The sequence below is a fragment of the Heterodontus francisci genome, chromosome 32 (genome assembly GCF_036365525.1).
Source record: "Heterodontus francisci isolate sHetFra1 chromosome 32, sHetFra1.hap1, whole genome shotgun sequence".
Lineage (NCBI taxonomy): Eukaryota > Metazoa > Chordata > Chondrichthyes > Heterodontiformes > Heterodontidae > Heterodontus > Heterodontus francisci.
Genome location: NC_090402.1, coordinates 4,953,394 through 4,966,791, shown reverse-complemented (window position 1 = coordinate 4,966,791; position 13,398 = coordinate 4,953,394). Strand labels below are relative to the sequence as shown.

At 47.9% G+C, this 13,398-nt stretch overlaps 1 protein-coding gene across 3 annotated transcripts in view; it reads right to left on the bottom strand.

Moving 5' to 3' along the window:
* The window catches only part of LOC137347562 (surfeit locus protein 4), a 29,374-nt gene extending 19,384 nt beyond the window's left edge, over window positions 1-9,990 (bottom strand). Inside the window, exon 1 of one of the 3 annotated variants that reach the window (XM_068012047.1) lies at window positions 9,883-9,990. In XM_068012047.1, coding sequence (XP_067868148.1) covers window positions 9,883-9,930 — 48 coding nt within the window. In that variant the 5' untranslated portion in view covers window positions 9,931-9,990. Of the gene's footprint in view, window positions 1-6,539; window positions 6,604-9,376; window positions 9,604-9,882 lie in introns of those variants that run through there. The other 2 variants (XM_068012048.1, XM_068012050.1) reach the window with 2 other exon arrangements.
* Between the last annotated feature and the right edge of the window lie 3,408 nt (window positions 9,991-13,398).

Genomic DNA, 13,398 nt, shown 5'->3' with positions numbered 1-13,398 from the left:
GAGCTCAGGGACATGGCTGATGACCCTGACTCCTTCACGTGCAGGAAGTGTGTCCAGCTGCAGCTCTTGTTAGACCGCATGACGGCTCTCGAGCTGCGGATGGACTCACTTTGGAGCATGCGCGATGCTGAGGAGGTCGTGGATAGCACGTTTAGTGAATTGGTCACACCGCAGATTAGGATTGCTGAGGGAGAAAGGGAATGGGTGACCAAAAGGCAGAGAAAGAGCAGGAAGGCAGCGCAGGAGTCCCCTGCGGTCATCTCCCTCCAAAACAAGTATACCCTTTTGGATACTGTTGAGGGAGATGGCTCACCAGGGGAAGGCAGCAGTAGCCAGGTCCATGGCACCGTGGCTGGCTCTGCTGTTCCGAAGGGCGGGAAAAAGAGTGGAAGGGCTATAGTCGTAGGGGATTCGATTGTAAGGGGAGTAGATAGGCGGTTCTGTGGTCGAAAACGAGGCTCCCGAATGGTATGTTGCCTCCCAGGTGCACGGGTCAGGGACGTCTCAGATCGGCTGCAGAACATTCTAAAGGGGGAGGGTGAACAGCCAGTTGTCATTGTGCACATAGGCACTAATGATATAGGTAAAAAACGGGATGAGGTCCTACATGCAGAGTTTAGGGAGTTAGGAGCCAAGTTAAAAAGTAGGACCTCAAAGGTAGTAATCTCAGGATTACTACCAGTGCCACGTGATAGTCAGAGTAAAAATGAAAGAATAGTCAGGATGAATGCGTGGCTTGAGAGATGGTGCAGGAAGGAGGGGTTCAGATTTTTGGGACATTGGGACCGGTTCTGGGGGAGGTGGGACTATTACAAATTGGACGGTCTACACCTGGGCCGGACTGGAACCAATGTCCTTGGAGGTGCTTTTGCTAACGCTGTTGGGGAGGGTTTAAACTAATGTGGCAGGGGGATGGGAACCAATTGAGGTCAGTTGACAGTAAGGAGGTAGTAACAAAAGCCTGTAAGGAACTAGATAATGAAGTCAGTGTGACTAAGGGGAAGAGCAGGCAGGGAGCAGATGATGAATATAAAGGGACTGGTGGTCTGAGGTGCATTTGTTTTAATGCAAGAAGTGTAGTAGGTAAGGCAGATGAACTTAGGGCTTGGATTAGTACCTGGGAGTATGATGTTATTGCTATTACTGAGACTTGGTTGAGGGAAGGGCATGATTGGCAACTAAATATCCCAGGATATCGATGCTTCAGGCGGGATAGAGAGGGAGGTAAAAGGGGTGGAGGAGTTGCATTACTGGTCAAAGAGGATATCACAGCTGTGCTGAAGGAGGGCACTATGGAGGACTCGAGCAGTGAAGCAATATGGACAGAACTCAGAAATAGGAAGGGTGCGGTAACAATGTTGGGGCTGTACTACAGGCCTCCCAACAGTGAGCGTGAGATAGAGGTACAAATATGTAAACAGATTATGGAAAGATGTAGGAGCAACAGGGTGGTGGTGATAGGAGATTTTAATTTTCCCAACATTGACTGGGATTCGCTTAGTGTTAGAGGTCCAGATGGAGCAGAATTTGTAAGGAGCATCCAGGAGGGTTTTCTAGAGCAGTATGTAAATAGTCCAACTCGGGAAGGGGCCATACTGGACCTGGTGTTGGGGAATGAGCCCGGCCAGGTTGTTGAAGTTTCAGTAGGGGACTACTTTGGGAATAGTGATCACAATTCCGTAAGCTTTAAAATACTCATGGACAAAGACGAGAGTGGTCCAAAAGGGAGAGTGCTAAATTGGAGGAAGGCCAACTACACCAAAATTCGGCAGGAGCTGGGAAATGTAGATTGGGAGCAGCTGTTTGAAGGTAAATCCACATGTGATATGTGGGAGGCTTTTAAAGAGAGGTTGATTAGCGTGCAGGAGAGACATGTTCCTGTGAAAATGAGGGATAGAAATGGCAAGATTAGGGAACCATGGATGACAGGTGAAATTGTGAGACTAGCTAAGAGGAAAAAGGAAGCATACATAAGGTCTAGGCGGCTGCTGAAAGACGAAGCTTTGAAAGAATATCGGGAATGTAGGACCAATCTGAAACGAGGAATTAAGAGGGCTAAAAGGGGTCATGAAATATCTTTAGCAAACAGGGTTAAGGAAAATCCCAAAGCCTTTTATTCATATATAAGGAGAAAGAGGGTAACTAGAGAAAGGATTGGCCCACTAAAGGACAAAGGAGGAATGTTATGCTTGGACTCAGAGAAAATGGGTGAGATTCTAAACGAGTACTTTGCATCGGTATTCACCGAGGAGAGGGACATGACGGATGTTGAGGTTAGGAACAGATGTTTGATTACTCTAGGTCAAGTCGGCATAAGGAGGGAGGAAGTGTTGGGTATTCTAAAGGGCATTAAGGTGGACAAGTCCCCAGGTCCGGATGGGATCTATCCCAGGTTACTGAGGGAAGCGAGAGAGGAAATAGCTGGGGCCTTAACAGATATCTTTGCAGCATCCTTAAACACGGGTGAGGTCCCGGAGGACTGGAGAATTGCTAATGTTGTCCCCTTGTTTAAGAAGGGTAGCAGGGATAATCCAGGTAATTATAGACCGGTGAGCCTGACGTCAGTGGTAGGGAAGCTGCTGGAGAAGATACTGAGGGATAGGATCTATTCCCATTTGGAAGAAAATGGGCTCATCAGTGATAGGCAACATGGTTTTGTGCAGGGAAGGTCATGTCTTACCAACTTAATAGAATTCTTTGAGGAAGTGACAAAGTTGATTGATGAGGGAAGGGCTGTCGATGTCATATACATGGACTTCAGTAAGGCGTTTGATAAGGTTCCCCATGGCAGGCTGATGGAGAAAGTGAAGGCGCTTGGGGTCCAAGGTGTACTAGCTAGATGGATAAAGAACTGGCTGGGCAACAGGAGACAGAGAGTAGCAGTAGAAGGGAGTTTTTCAAAATGGAGACGTGTGACCAGTGGTGTTCCACAGGGATCCGTGCTGGGACCCCTGTTGTTTGTGATATACATTAATGATTTGGAGGAAAGTATAGGTGGACTGATTAGCAAATTTGCAGACGACACTAAGATTGGTGGAGTAGCAGATAGTGAAGGGGACTGTCAGAGAATACAGCAGAATATAGATAGATTGGAGAGTTGGGCAGAGAAATGGCAGATGGAGTTCAATCAGGGCAAATGCGAGGTGATGCATTTTGGAAGATCCAATTCAAGAGTGAACTATACAGTAAATGGAAAAGTCCTGGGGAAAATTGATGTCCAGAGAGATTTGGGTGTTCAGGTCCACTGTTCCCTGAAGGTGGCAACGCAGGTCAATAGAGTGGTCAAGAAGGCATACGGCATGCTTTCCTTCATCGGACGGGGCATTGAGTACAAGAGTTGGCAGGTCATGTTACAGTTGTATAGGACTTTGGTTCGGCCACATTTGGAATACTGCGTACAGTTCTGGTCGCCACATTATCAAAAGGATGTGGATGCTTTGGAGAGGGTGCAGAGGAGGTTCACCAGGATGTTGCCTGGTATGGAGGGCGCTAGCTATGAAGAGAGGTTGAGCAGATTAGGATTATTTTCATTAGAAAGACGGAGGTTGAGGGGGGACCTGATTGAGGTGTACAAAATCATGAGAGGTATAGACAGGGTGGATAGCAAGAGGCTTTTTCCCAGAGTGGGCGTTTCAATTACTAGAGGACACGAGTTCAAAGTGAAAGGGGAAAAGTTTAGGGGGGATATGCGTGGAAAGTTCTTTACGCAGAGGGTGGTGGGCACCTGGAACGCATTGCCAGCGGAGGTGGTAGATGCGGGCACGATGGAGTCTTTTAAGATGTATCTAAACAGATACATGAATGGGCAGGAAGAAAAGAGATACAGAACCTTAGAAAATAGGCAACATGTTTAGAGAGAGGATCTGGATCGGCGCAGGCTTGGAGGGCCGAAGGGCCTGTTCCTGTGCTGTAATTATCTTTGTTCTTTGACTCACAAACATCTGAATTGCACTAATTTCTCACACGGTCAGAACTAGAAGACCGGACACAAGTATCCATACTCAGCACCAAGCAACACGGAACTGCCCAAGAGATCCAAGTGGTTCGCTGAGTGTCCTGTGATAGGTCTGAACAGCACATGCTCCATGGGGTTTCAATTATCTCTCTGCAGTGACTTAGCTGGTCTCAGCTGAGGCTGTGATGGAAGGACAGTGCCTGGTGTGGACACCAGGTGAAGGTGGGATGGGACTCTGTTGCAACGGGCCTTTTCGAATAGCTCTTTCAAAGAGACAGCTCAAGCATGATGGGCTGAACGGCCTCTTTCCGTGCTGTATGATTCTCCAAGGTACAAATAAAGATTAGCAAAACGTAACTTTAGGATGAACGCCAGAAAGCAATTGACGAGATGAATGGGGAGAACACAGAGGAGAGGCTGGGGACAGGGAAAATTGAGAAAATGCTCAAAGACCCTTGAGACTAACAGCTAATCTCCAAGGGACACGTCTCACACAGCTCTGCTCCCCGGCTGCTCAACGCTCAGGTGGAAAAGCCCCACGCTAATCTAATCACAGCCCCAGCCCATCTCATGCGGCTGACATATTCCTCCATAAAGCTCTCACGGGTTAGTTAGTTCCTGGACAAAGCGTGTAGTTAACTCCACACGGTGAAATCAGAATTCAGAGGAAAACTGATGGGTCAGACAACAGATGAGTGAGGAAAAGCACTAGATTAGAACTCAAAACTAATAAAATTCATTTATCAGCAAGATCTTTCCACCCGAGAGGCAGACACCAAAACTAGCAGCCATAAATATGATAGTCACTAATAAATGCCATAGAGAATTCAGGAGAAACTTCTCTACCCAGAGAGTAGTGAGAATGTGGAACACGCTACCACAGGGAGTGGTTGAGGTGAATAGTGTAGATACATTTAAGGGGAAGCTAGAATAACAGACGAGGGAGAAAGGAATAGAAGGATGGTGATAGGGTAATGGGAAGGAGGCTTGTGTGAAGCATAAACACCAGCACGGACAAGTTGGGCTGAATGATCTGTTTCTGTGCTGTACATTCTATGTAGCCACTCTACAATCAAGGAGTTAACTCAGTGATTTACACAGACTGGCCACACTTGTTAACCAACAGACAGCCTGGAGGTGAGTAGTGCAGATGTTGGAAACTCTGGTTATAAACAAGGAGGTCTATGATCAGTAACTTCCAGCTACAGAACATGTCAAGCATCTGGCTCCAGTGGCCTCAGTAGGGAGAAAACCAGAGAGAGCTTGACTGACTGCTATCCAGAGATCAGTTACCACTGGACAGCATCCATGTGGTGTAGGGGTGGAGCGAGGAGTGCACTTGCCAGTGATGCCTCACATAGTCAGAGTACTTATCTGAACTCTCAATGAAAAATGGACCCATGCGGGAGGAGATCACAAAGGATCAGGCTCCAACGTGAGGCAGCATGAGGAGAGGTGGGGAGCAAGTGAACTTCAGGAAAAAAAACAAATCACTCCTGGGTCAGACTGCTTTCAAACAGCAATGTCAACCGAAAAATAAACATGGGCAAAATAAAATGATTATACTGGCTACTGCAAGATTCCATATTTCACACTCCTGCCAAAATAGGCCAGTGTTCAACCACAAATTGAAAGTGAGACAGAAACTGACTCATTAAAATACCAACTAACTGAGGAATAAGCATCTGACGACAGCATGGATGCATCACACTGGGTGCCTTGAGTTCAGAATTGGAATGCTATGATTATAGAATCTGCCCAGCACAACAACTTGCATTTATATAGCAGCTTTACCATAGTAAAACAAATGTGCTGCAGAGGGGGGTTATCAAACAAAATTTGACACCAAGCTACTTAAGGAAATATTAGGGTTGGTGAGTGAAAGCTTAGTCAAAGAGGTAGGTTTTAAGGAGACTCTTAAAGGAGGAGGGAGAGGTTTAGGAAGGGAATTCCAGAGCTTAGGGCTCTGCCAGCTGAAGGCACAGCTGCCAATAGTGGAGCAACTAAAAGCAGGAATGTGCAATAAGGCAGAATTGGAGGAGGGCAGAGATCTCAGAGGGTTGTGGGGTTGGAGGAGATTAGAGATGGGAAGGGGCAAGGCTATGGGGGGATTTGAAAAGAAGGATGTGACCAGGAGCTAATGTAGTCATAACAGTGACCACACTTTAAAAGTATTTATTTAACTGTAAAGCGCACTGGGAGAGCCCGAGGTCATGAAAGGAGCTTCGGAAATACAACTCCTTTCTTTCTTTTCTTGTGAACAAGTTTTCAAATACTTTCTCCTGTGCTGATTTCAGCACAACACTTAGAATCACACACATACCATTCAGTTCTGCACGTCCTTGAGATTGCAGATGTTACACTGCTACCGACAGTGAACAGATAGAGATCGTTCCAGCTGGCCTGAAACCCCAACATAACCTGATCAACAATTTTAGCTCAAAACATTTCCCCCCTTCCTTGTTCATAATAGCATACAATCCACTTCCAGTCAACACCAGAAATCCAGTTCACAGCTCACGTGCCAGAACCAAGTTTCCCTTCCTCCCACCTGACCCAGTAATTATATTTTTAAGTTGCTCACTTAGTTTGGATTCCAGCAGACCAGTGTTTGTGACCCAGTAGCTAGCCATCATGTAGCTAACTCTGCCTCTCTAATTCCAGGAACTGACTTAGATCCAGCACTTTGCACATCTGCCAGGATAAAGGGAACTGAATTTAGCTGCATAAATGCTGGGGGCTGGAATCCAGGACAAAACTAGTGGCAAAAAACAGGCAAAATCAAAAAGTTGAGCAGCATCACAAAGTGGGCATGAGGAAGAATTTGCTTTTTAACAGCACCTTTCATTTCCTCAGGACTACCCAAAGCACTTCACAGCACACTGAGGATAACCCCCTTGAACTTTAAAATAGTGGCTGTGGGATCTTTTACATCCAGCTGAGGTGGCAGACAGGGCCTTGGTTTAACATCTCAGTTTAAGATCAATCGAGTTTACCTTTTACCATCCTGGTAGTCTATGATCCAATGATAATGAAGTTATTGACTGATCACAGCGATCAATCTCTATCAGTGAATTGACAACAGAACCAGACATGAGGTGAGGGAAACCACCAGTGGAGAAGAGCTTTGGCAACCGGAGGTCCAAGTCACCTGTTCATCCCAAACACACTACACTCACCAAACATCATGCCTCAAATTACTTACATATTGGATCCCAAAATATTATTTTCTGAGAGAAAGCTTCAAGTGGATCATTGAGAGCATTAAGGTTGTTCCCTCTCCGGAAAGGTGGGGCCTGACAGAGAGGTCATTAACCCAACAGCACTGACTCGCAAACTCACACTGATGATACATCAAAAAGCAGCTCCTGACATCAAGTTTACGTCTTGCGGGTAGTTCTGCCGCAAGGCAGAATGTGTCAGCAGATCCAGGAAAAATGCCTGCAAAATGCTTTTAACCCACTCTAGAAACTTGAGCCCATAATCCAGACTGAAATGCCCAGTGCAGCACTGAGGGAGCACTGCACTGTCAGAGGTGCCATCTTTCAGATGAGACATTAACTGAGGCTCCTTCTGCTTTCTCTCAGGTGGATGTAAAAGATCCCACGGCCACTATTGGAAGAGCATGGGAATTCTCTTTGGTGTCCTGGGCCAATACTTATCCATCAACCAACATCATTAAAACACAAATTATCTGGTCATTATCACTCTGCTGATTGTGGGAGTTTATTACGCTTAAATTAGCTGCCATGCTTCCTAAATTACAAAAGTGACTGTACTTCAAAAAGTACTTAATTGGCTGTGAAGCACTTTGGGATGTCCTTAGCTTGTGAAAGACACTATAAAATGCAAGTTCTTTCTTTTAAACCATTTCTTTAAAAAAAACTCAGGGATAATATGCAGTTTATTTATTTATTTAGAGATACAGCACTGTAACAGACCCTTCGGCCCACTGAGTCTGTGCCGACCATCAACCACCCATTTATACTAATCCTACATTAATCCCATATTCCTACCGCATCCCCTCAATTCTCCTACCACCTACCTACACTAGGGGCAATTTACAATGGCCAATTTACCCATCAACCTGCAAGTCTTTGGCTGTGGGAAGAAACCGGAGCACCCGGCAGAAACCCACGCGGTCACAGGGAGAACTTGCAAACTCCACACAGGCAGTACCCAGAATTGAACCCGGGTCACTAGAACAGTGAGGCTGCAGTGCTAACCACTGCGCCACTGTGATAGTGTCTGTCACAATCAAGTAAACAGCGAGTCCCACATCTTTGATTTCCCTCTCCTGAAAGCATGGGGTGCAGTCCCACAAGTACTTATTTTTCATAACCATGTCTGGACAGTGAGCTACTTGACCATGCAAGTTTGGGAGCCATTACTGCAGCCCTGGATGGTTCAGCACAGTCTAGGGATTGAACACAGAACTGTATACATCAGCCAACTGCTGCTTTCACCAGATGTTATACATGGGCAGCCCAGAGAACTCACTTTCATGTAAAGTTGTGTAGTGGTTATATCGCTGGACTAATAATCCAGAGAACATGAGTTCAAACCCCACTGCTGGAAGTTTAAGTGTTTGAATTCAGTTTAATTCTAGAAATAAAAAGCTGGGATCAGTAAAAGTGACCACAAATCTGTCAGATTGTCAAACTGGGCAGCACAGTGGCACAGCCTCACAGCTCCAGCGACCCGGGTTCAGTTCTGGGTACTGCCTGTGCGGAGTTTGCAAGTTCTCCCGGTGTCTGCGTGGGTTTTCGCTGGGTGCTCCGGTTTCCTCCCACAGCCAAAGACTTGCAGGTTGATAGGTAAATTGGCCATTGTAAAATTGCCCCTATTGTAGGTAGGTGGTAGGAGAATGTGGGGATGTGGTAGGGAATATGGGGCTAATGTAGGATTAGTATAAATGGGTGGTTGTTGGTCGGCACAGACTCGATGGGCCGAGGGGCCTGTTTCAGTGCTGTATCTCTAAATATAAAATATAATATAAACTGGTTCACTAATGTACTTCAGGCAACCTGCCCTTCTTATCCAGTCTGGATCTATATGCAACTCCAGCTGATTGACTCATTTAGCTACATAGCAAAAGTCACTGCACAAATTAATTTACTGGCTATAAAGCAAATTAAGATGTTACAGTCACAATAAGAGGACACATAAATATATCTGTACAATACTCAGTGTGAATGCGAGATGTAAACGAGCATTACAGCACTGCGACAAGCAAGAGGGTGTAATTACAATGTGACATGTTTACATAGGGATTATAAAGGACACAAGAATTAAAAGGAAAAGATGGCAGAAAATACAAGATGATTTTCAAATAAGACCTAGATTATGTACAAATAACTTATCCTGGGAACAAAATGAGAACCACCTGGGCACAATCTTATGGGCTAAATTTTAACTCACTCAAAATCAACCACTTGCAGAGTTAAAATCCGGCCGTGTCTGTCCCTCCCCCTCAGACACCGCGGTGACAATTTCAATACAAAATAGAAACTCCGGAATTTTTCTTTTACAAATTCGAAAGGAATTTTTTTTCAATTATAAAATTTAACCGAAACTTGCTGCCGATCTCAGGGGAAATTTCTGAGGTGTTATTCTACAGCAAAACAACCGGGCCTAGCGGGAGGAGCCGGGGCACGGTGGGACCTAGCGGGAGGAGCCGGGGCACGGTGGGGCCGAGCGGGAGGAGCCGGGGCACGGTGGGGCCGAGCGGGAGGAGCCGGGGCACGGTGGGGCCGAGCGGGAGGAGCCGGGGCACGGTGGGGCCTAGCGGGAGGAGCCGGGGCACGGTGGGGCCTAGCGGGAGGAGCCGGGGCACGGTGGGGCCTAGCGGGAGGAGCCGGGGCACGGTGGGGCCTAGCGGGAGGAGAGGGGGCGATCCCGGGGATGGCTGGGCCGGGTCCCGGTACCTGGTCGACGAAGTCCTCCGCCGCGCCCATAATGTCGCTGTGCCCCATGGCGCCGTTCCCGCCGCTCGGCTCCCGCCGGAAGTGACTGTCGCGCGCCCGCCACCAGGGGGAGGAGCCTGGCCACCTCCCACAACACACCGCGCCGCGCGCGCCACGCAACTGCCACGTCGAGGCGGGGCGGGGCTATGTAAATCAGGGGCGGGGCTATGCAAATCACGGGCGGGACAAGGGGAAAGTTACAGACATGCAGTATAGGAACTCAGAGAGAATTACAGAATGGTTGCAGCACAGAAGGAGGCCATTCGGCCCGTCGTGTTCATGCTGGCTCTGTGACAGCAACTCGTCTAGTCCCACTCCCCTGCCTTTCCCCCGTACCCTTGCACATTTTTTCTCTTCATATAATTATCTAATTCCCTGTTGAAAGCCATGATGAATCTGTCTCCACCAAACTCTCAGGCAGTGCATTCCAGATCCTAACTCTTCTTTGGCCTCCTTGTCTCGAGAGACAATGGGTAAGCGCCTGGAGGTGGTCAGTGGTTTGTGAAGCAGCGCCTGGAGTGGCTATAAAGGCCAATTCTAGAGTGACAGGCTCTTCCACAGGCGCTGCAGATAAAATTGGTTGTCGGGGCTGTTGCACAGTTGGCTCTCCCCATGCACTTCTGTCTTTTTTCCTGCCAACTGCTAAGTCTCTTCGACTCGCCACACTTTAGCCCCGCCTTTATGGCTGCCCGCCAGCTCTGGCGAACGCTGGCAACTGACTCCCACGACTTGTGATCAATGTCACAGGACTTCATGTCGCGTTTGCAGACGTCTTTAAAGCGGAGACATGGATGGTCGGTGGGTCTGATACCAGTGGCGAGCTTGCTGTACAATGTGTCTTTGGGGATCCTGCCATCTTCCATGCGGCTCACATGGCCAAGCCATCTCAAGCGCCGCTGACTCAGTAGTGTGTAGAAGCTGGGGATGTTGGCCGCCTCGAGGACTTCTGTGTTGGAGATACGGTCCTGCCACCTGATGCCAAGGATTCTCCGGAGGCAGCGTAGATGGAATGAATTGAGACGTCGCTCTTGGCTGACATACGTTGTCCAGGCCTCGCTGCTATAGAGCAAGGTACTGAGGACACAGGCTTGATACACTCGGACTTTTGTGTTCCGTGTAAGTGCGCCATTTTCCCACACTCTCTTGGCCAGTCTGGACATAGCAGTGGAAGCCTTTCCCATGCGCTTGTTGATTTCTGCATCTAGAGACAGGTTACTGGTGATAGTTGAGCCTAGGTAGGTGAACTCTTAAACCACTTCCAGAGCGTAGTCGCCGATATTGATGGATGGAGCATTTCTGACGTCCTGGCCCATGATGTTCGTTTTCTTGAGGCTGCTGGTTATGCGAAATTCGTTGCAGGCAGCCGCAAACCTGTCGATGAGACTCTGCAGACACTCTTCAGTGTGAGATGTTAATGCAGCATCGTCAGCAAAGAGGAGTTCCCTGATGAGGACTTTCCGTACTTTGGTCTTCGCTCTTAGACGGGCAAGGTTGAACAACCTGCCCCCTGATCTTGTGTGGAGGAAAATTCCTTCTTCTGAAGACTTGAACGCATGTGAGAGCAGCAGGGAGAAGAAAATCTCAAACAGTGTGGGTGCGAGAACACAGCCCTGTTACACGCCACTCAGGATAGGAAAGGGGTCTGATGAGGTGCCGCTGTGCTGAATTGTGCCTTTCATATTGTCATGGAATGAGGTGATGATACTTAGTAGCTTTGGTGGACATCTGATCTTTTCTAGTAGTCTGAAGAGACCACGTCTGCTGACGAGGTCAAAGGCTTAGGTGAGATCAATGAAAGCAATGTAGAGGGGCATCTGTTGTTCGTGGCGTTTCTCCTGTATCTGACGAAGGGAGAACAGCATGTCAACGGTCGATCTCTCTGCACGAAAGCCACACTGTGCCTCAGGGTAGACGCGCTTGGCCAGCTCCTGGAGCCTGTTTAGAGCGACTCGAGCAAAGACTTTCCCCACTATGCTGAGCAGGGATATTCCACGGTAGTTGTTGCAGTCACCGCGGTCACCTTTGTTTTTACAGAGGGTGATGATATTGGCATCGCGCATGTCCTGAGGTACTGCTCCCTCGTCCCAGCACAGGCAAAGCAGTTCATGTAGTGCTGACAGTATAGCAGGCTTGTACTCTTGATTATTTCAGGGGTAATGCCGTCCTTCCCAGGGACTTTTCCGCTGGCTAGAGAATCAATGGCATCACTGAGTTCCGATTTTGTTGGCTGTACGTCCAGCTCATCCATGACTGGTAGAGGCTGGGCTGCATTGAGGGCAGTCTCAGTGACAACATTCTCCCTGGAGTACAGTTCTAGGTAGTGCTGAACCCAGCGGTCCATTTGCTTGCGTTGGTCAGTGATTGTGTCCCCTGATTTAGATTTGAGGGTGGTGATCTTCTTGATGGTTGGCCCAAAAGCTCTCTTAATGCCATCATACATTCCTCTGATGTTTCCGGTGTCTGAGGCCAGCTGAATATGACTGCATAGGTGTTGCCAGTAGTCATTTGCGCAGCGCCTGGCTGTTCTTTGTGCAGTGCTTCTGGCTGCTTTAAGTGCTACGGATGTTAACTCGCTGGGGGCTTTCTTGTAGTTCAACAGTGCAATGCGCTTAGCGGCTATGACAGGTTCCAGCTCTTCAAAATGAGATTGAAACCAGTCTGCATTCCTCTTCACACGTTCGCCATAGGTGGTAAAAGCTGACTCATAGATGGCGTCTCTGATGTGGGCCCACTTGGTCTCAGCATCCCCTGTGGGAGTGTTTTGAAGGGCTTTTACAAGTGAATTTAGAAATTTTTGTAACAGCTGTGGATAAGAAATTCTGCTCGTGTTGATGCGTGGGTGGCCCTTCTGCTTGGAGTGATGCAGCTTCTTTGGTTTGAGTCTAACCTTGCTGCACACCAGGGAGTGTTCGGTGTCGCAGTCCGCACTGTGGAAACTGCGTGTGATTTGAACACAGTTTAAGGAGGCTCGCCTTGTGATGATGAGGTCCAGCTGCAGCCAACGACGTGATCTTGGGTGCCTCCATAAAACCTGGTGACAGGGTTTAGTGTGAAAGAATGAGTTGGTGATGCAGAGGTTATGATAGGTACACAACTCAAGCAGTCTCTGTCCATTCTCATTCATCCTTCCAACGCCATAGCGCCCAAGGCAGGAGGGCCATGAGTCATGGTCGGCCCCAACCCTGGCATTAAAGTCCCCCAGCAGGAACGGGTGTTCGGTGTTGGGGATGCTACTAATGATATTATGGAGTTCCTCGTAGATCCTAACTACTCACTGCATAAAAAAAGTTTTTCCTCATGTCACCTTTGCTTCTTTTGCCAATCACTTTTAAATCAGTGTCCTCTGGTTCTCGACCCTTCCATCAATGGGAACAGTTTCTCTCTATCTACTCTATCCTGACCCCTCATAATTTTGAACACCTCTATCAAATCTCCTCTCAACCTTCTCCTCCAAGGAGAACAGGCCCAGCTTCTCCA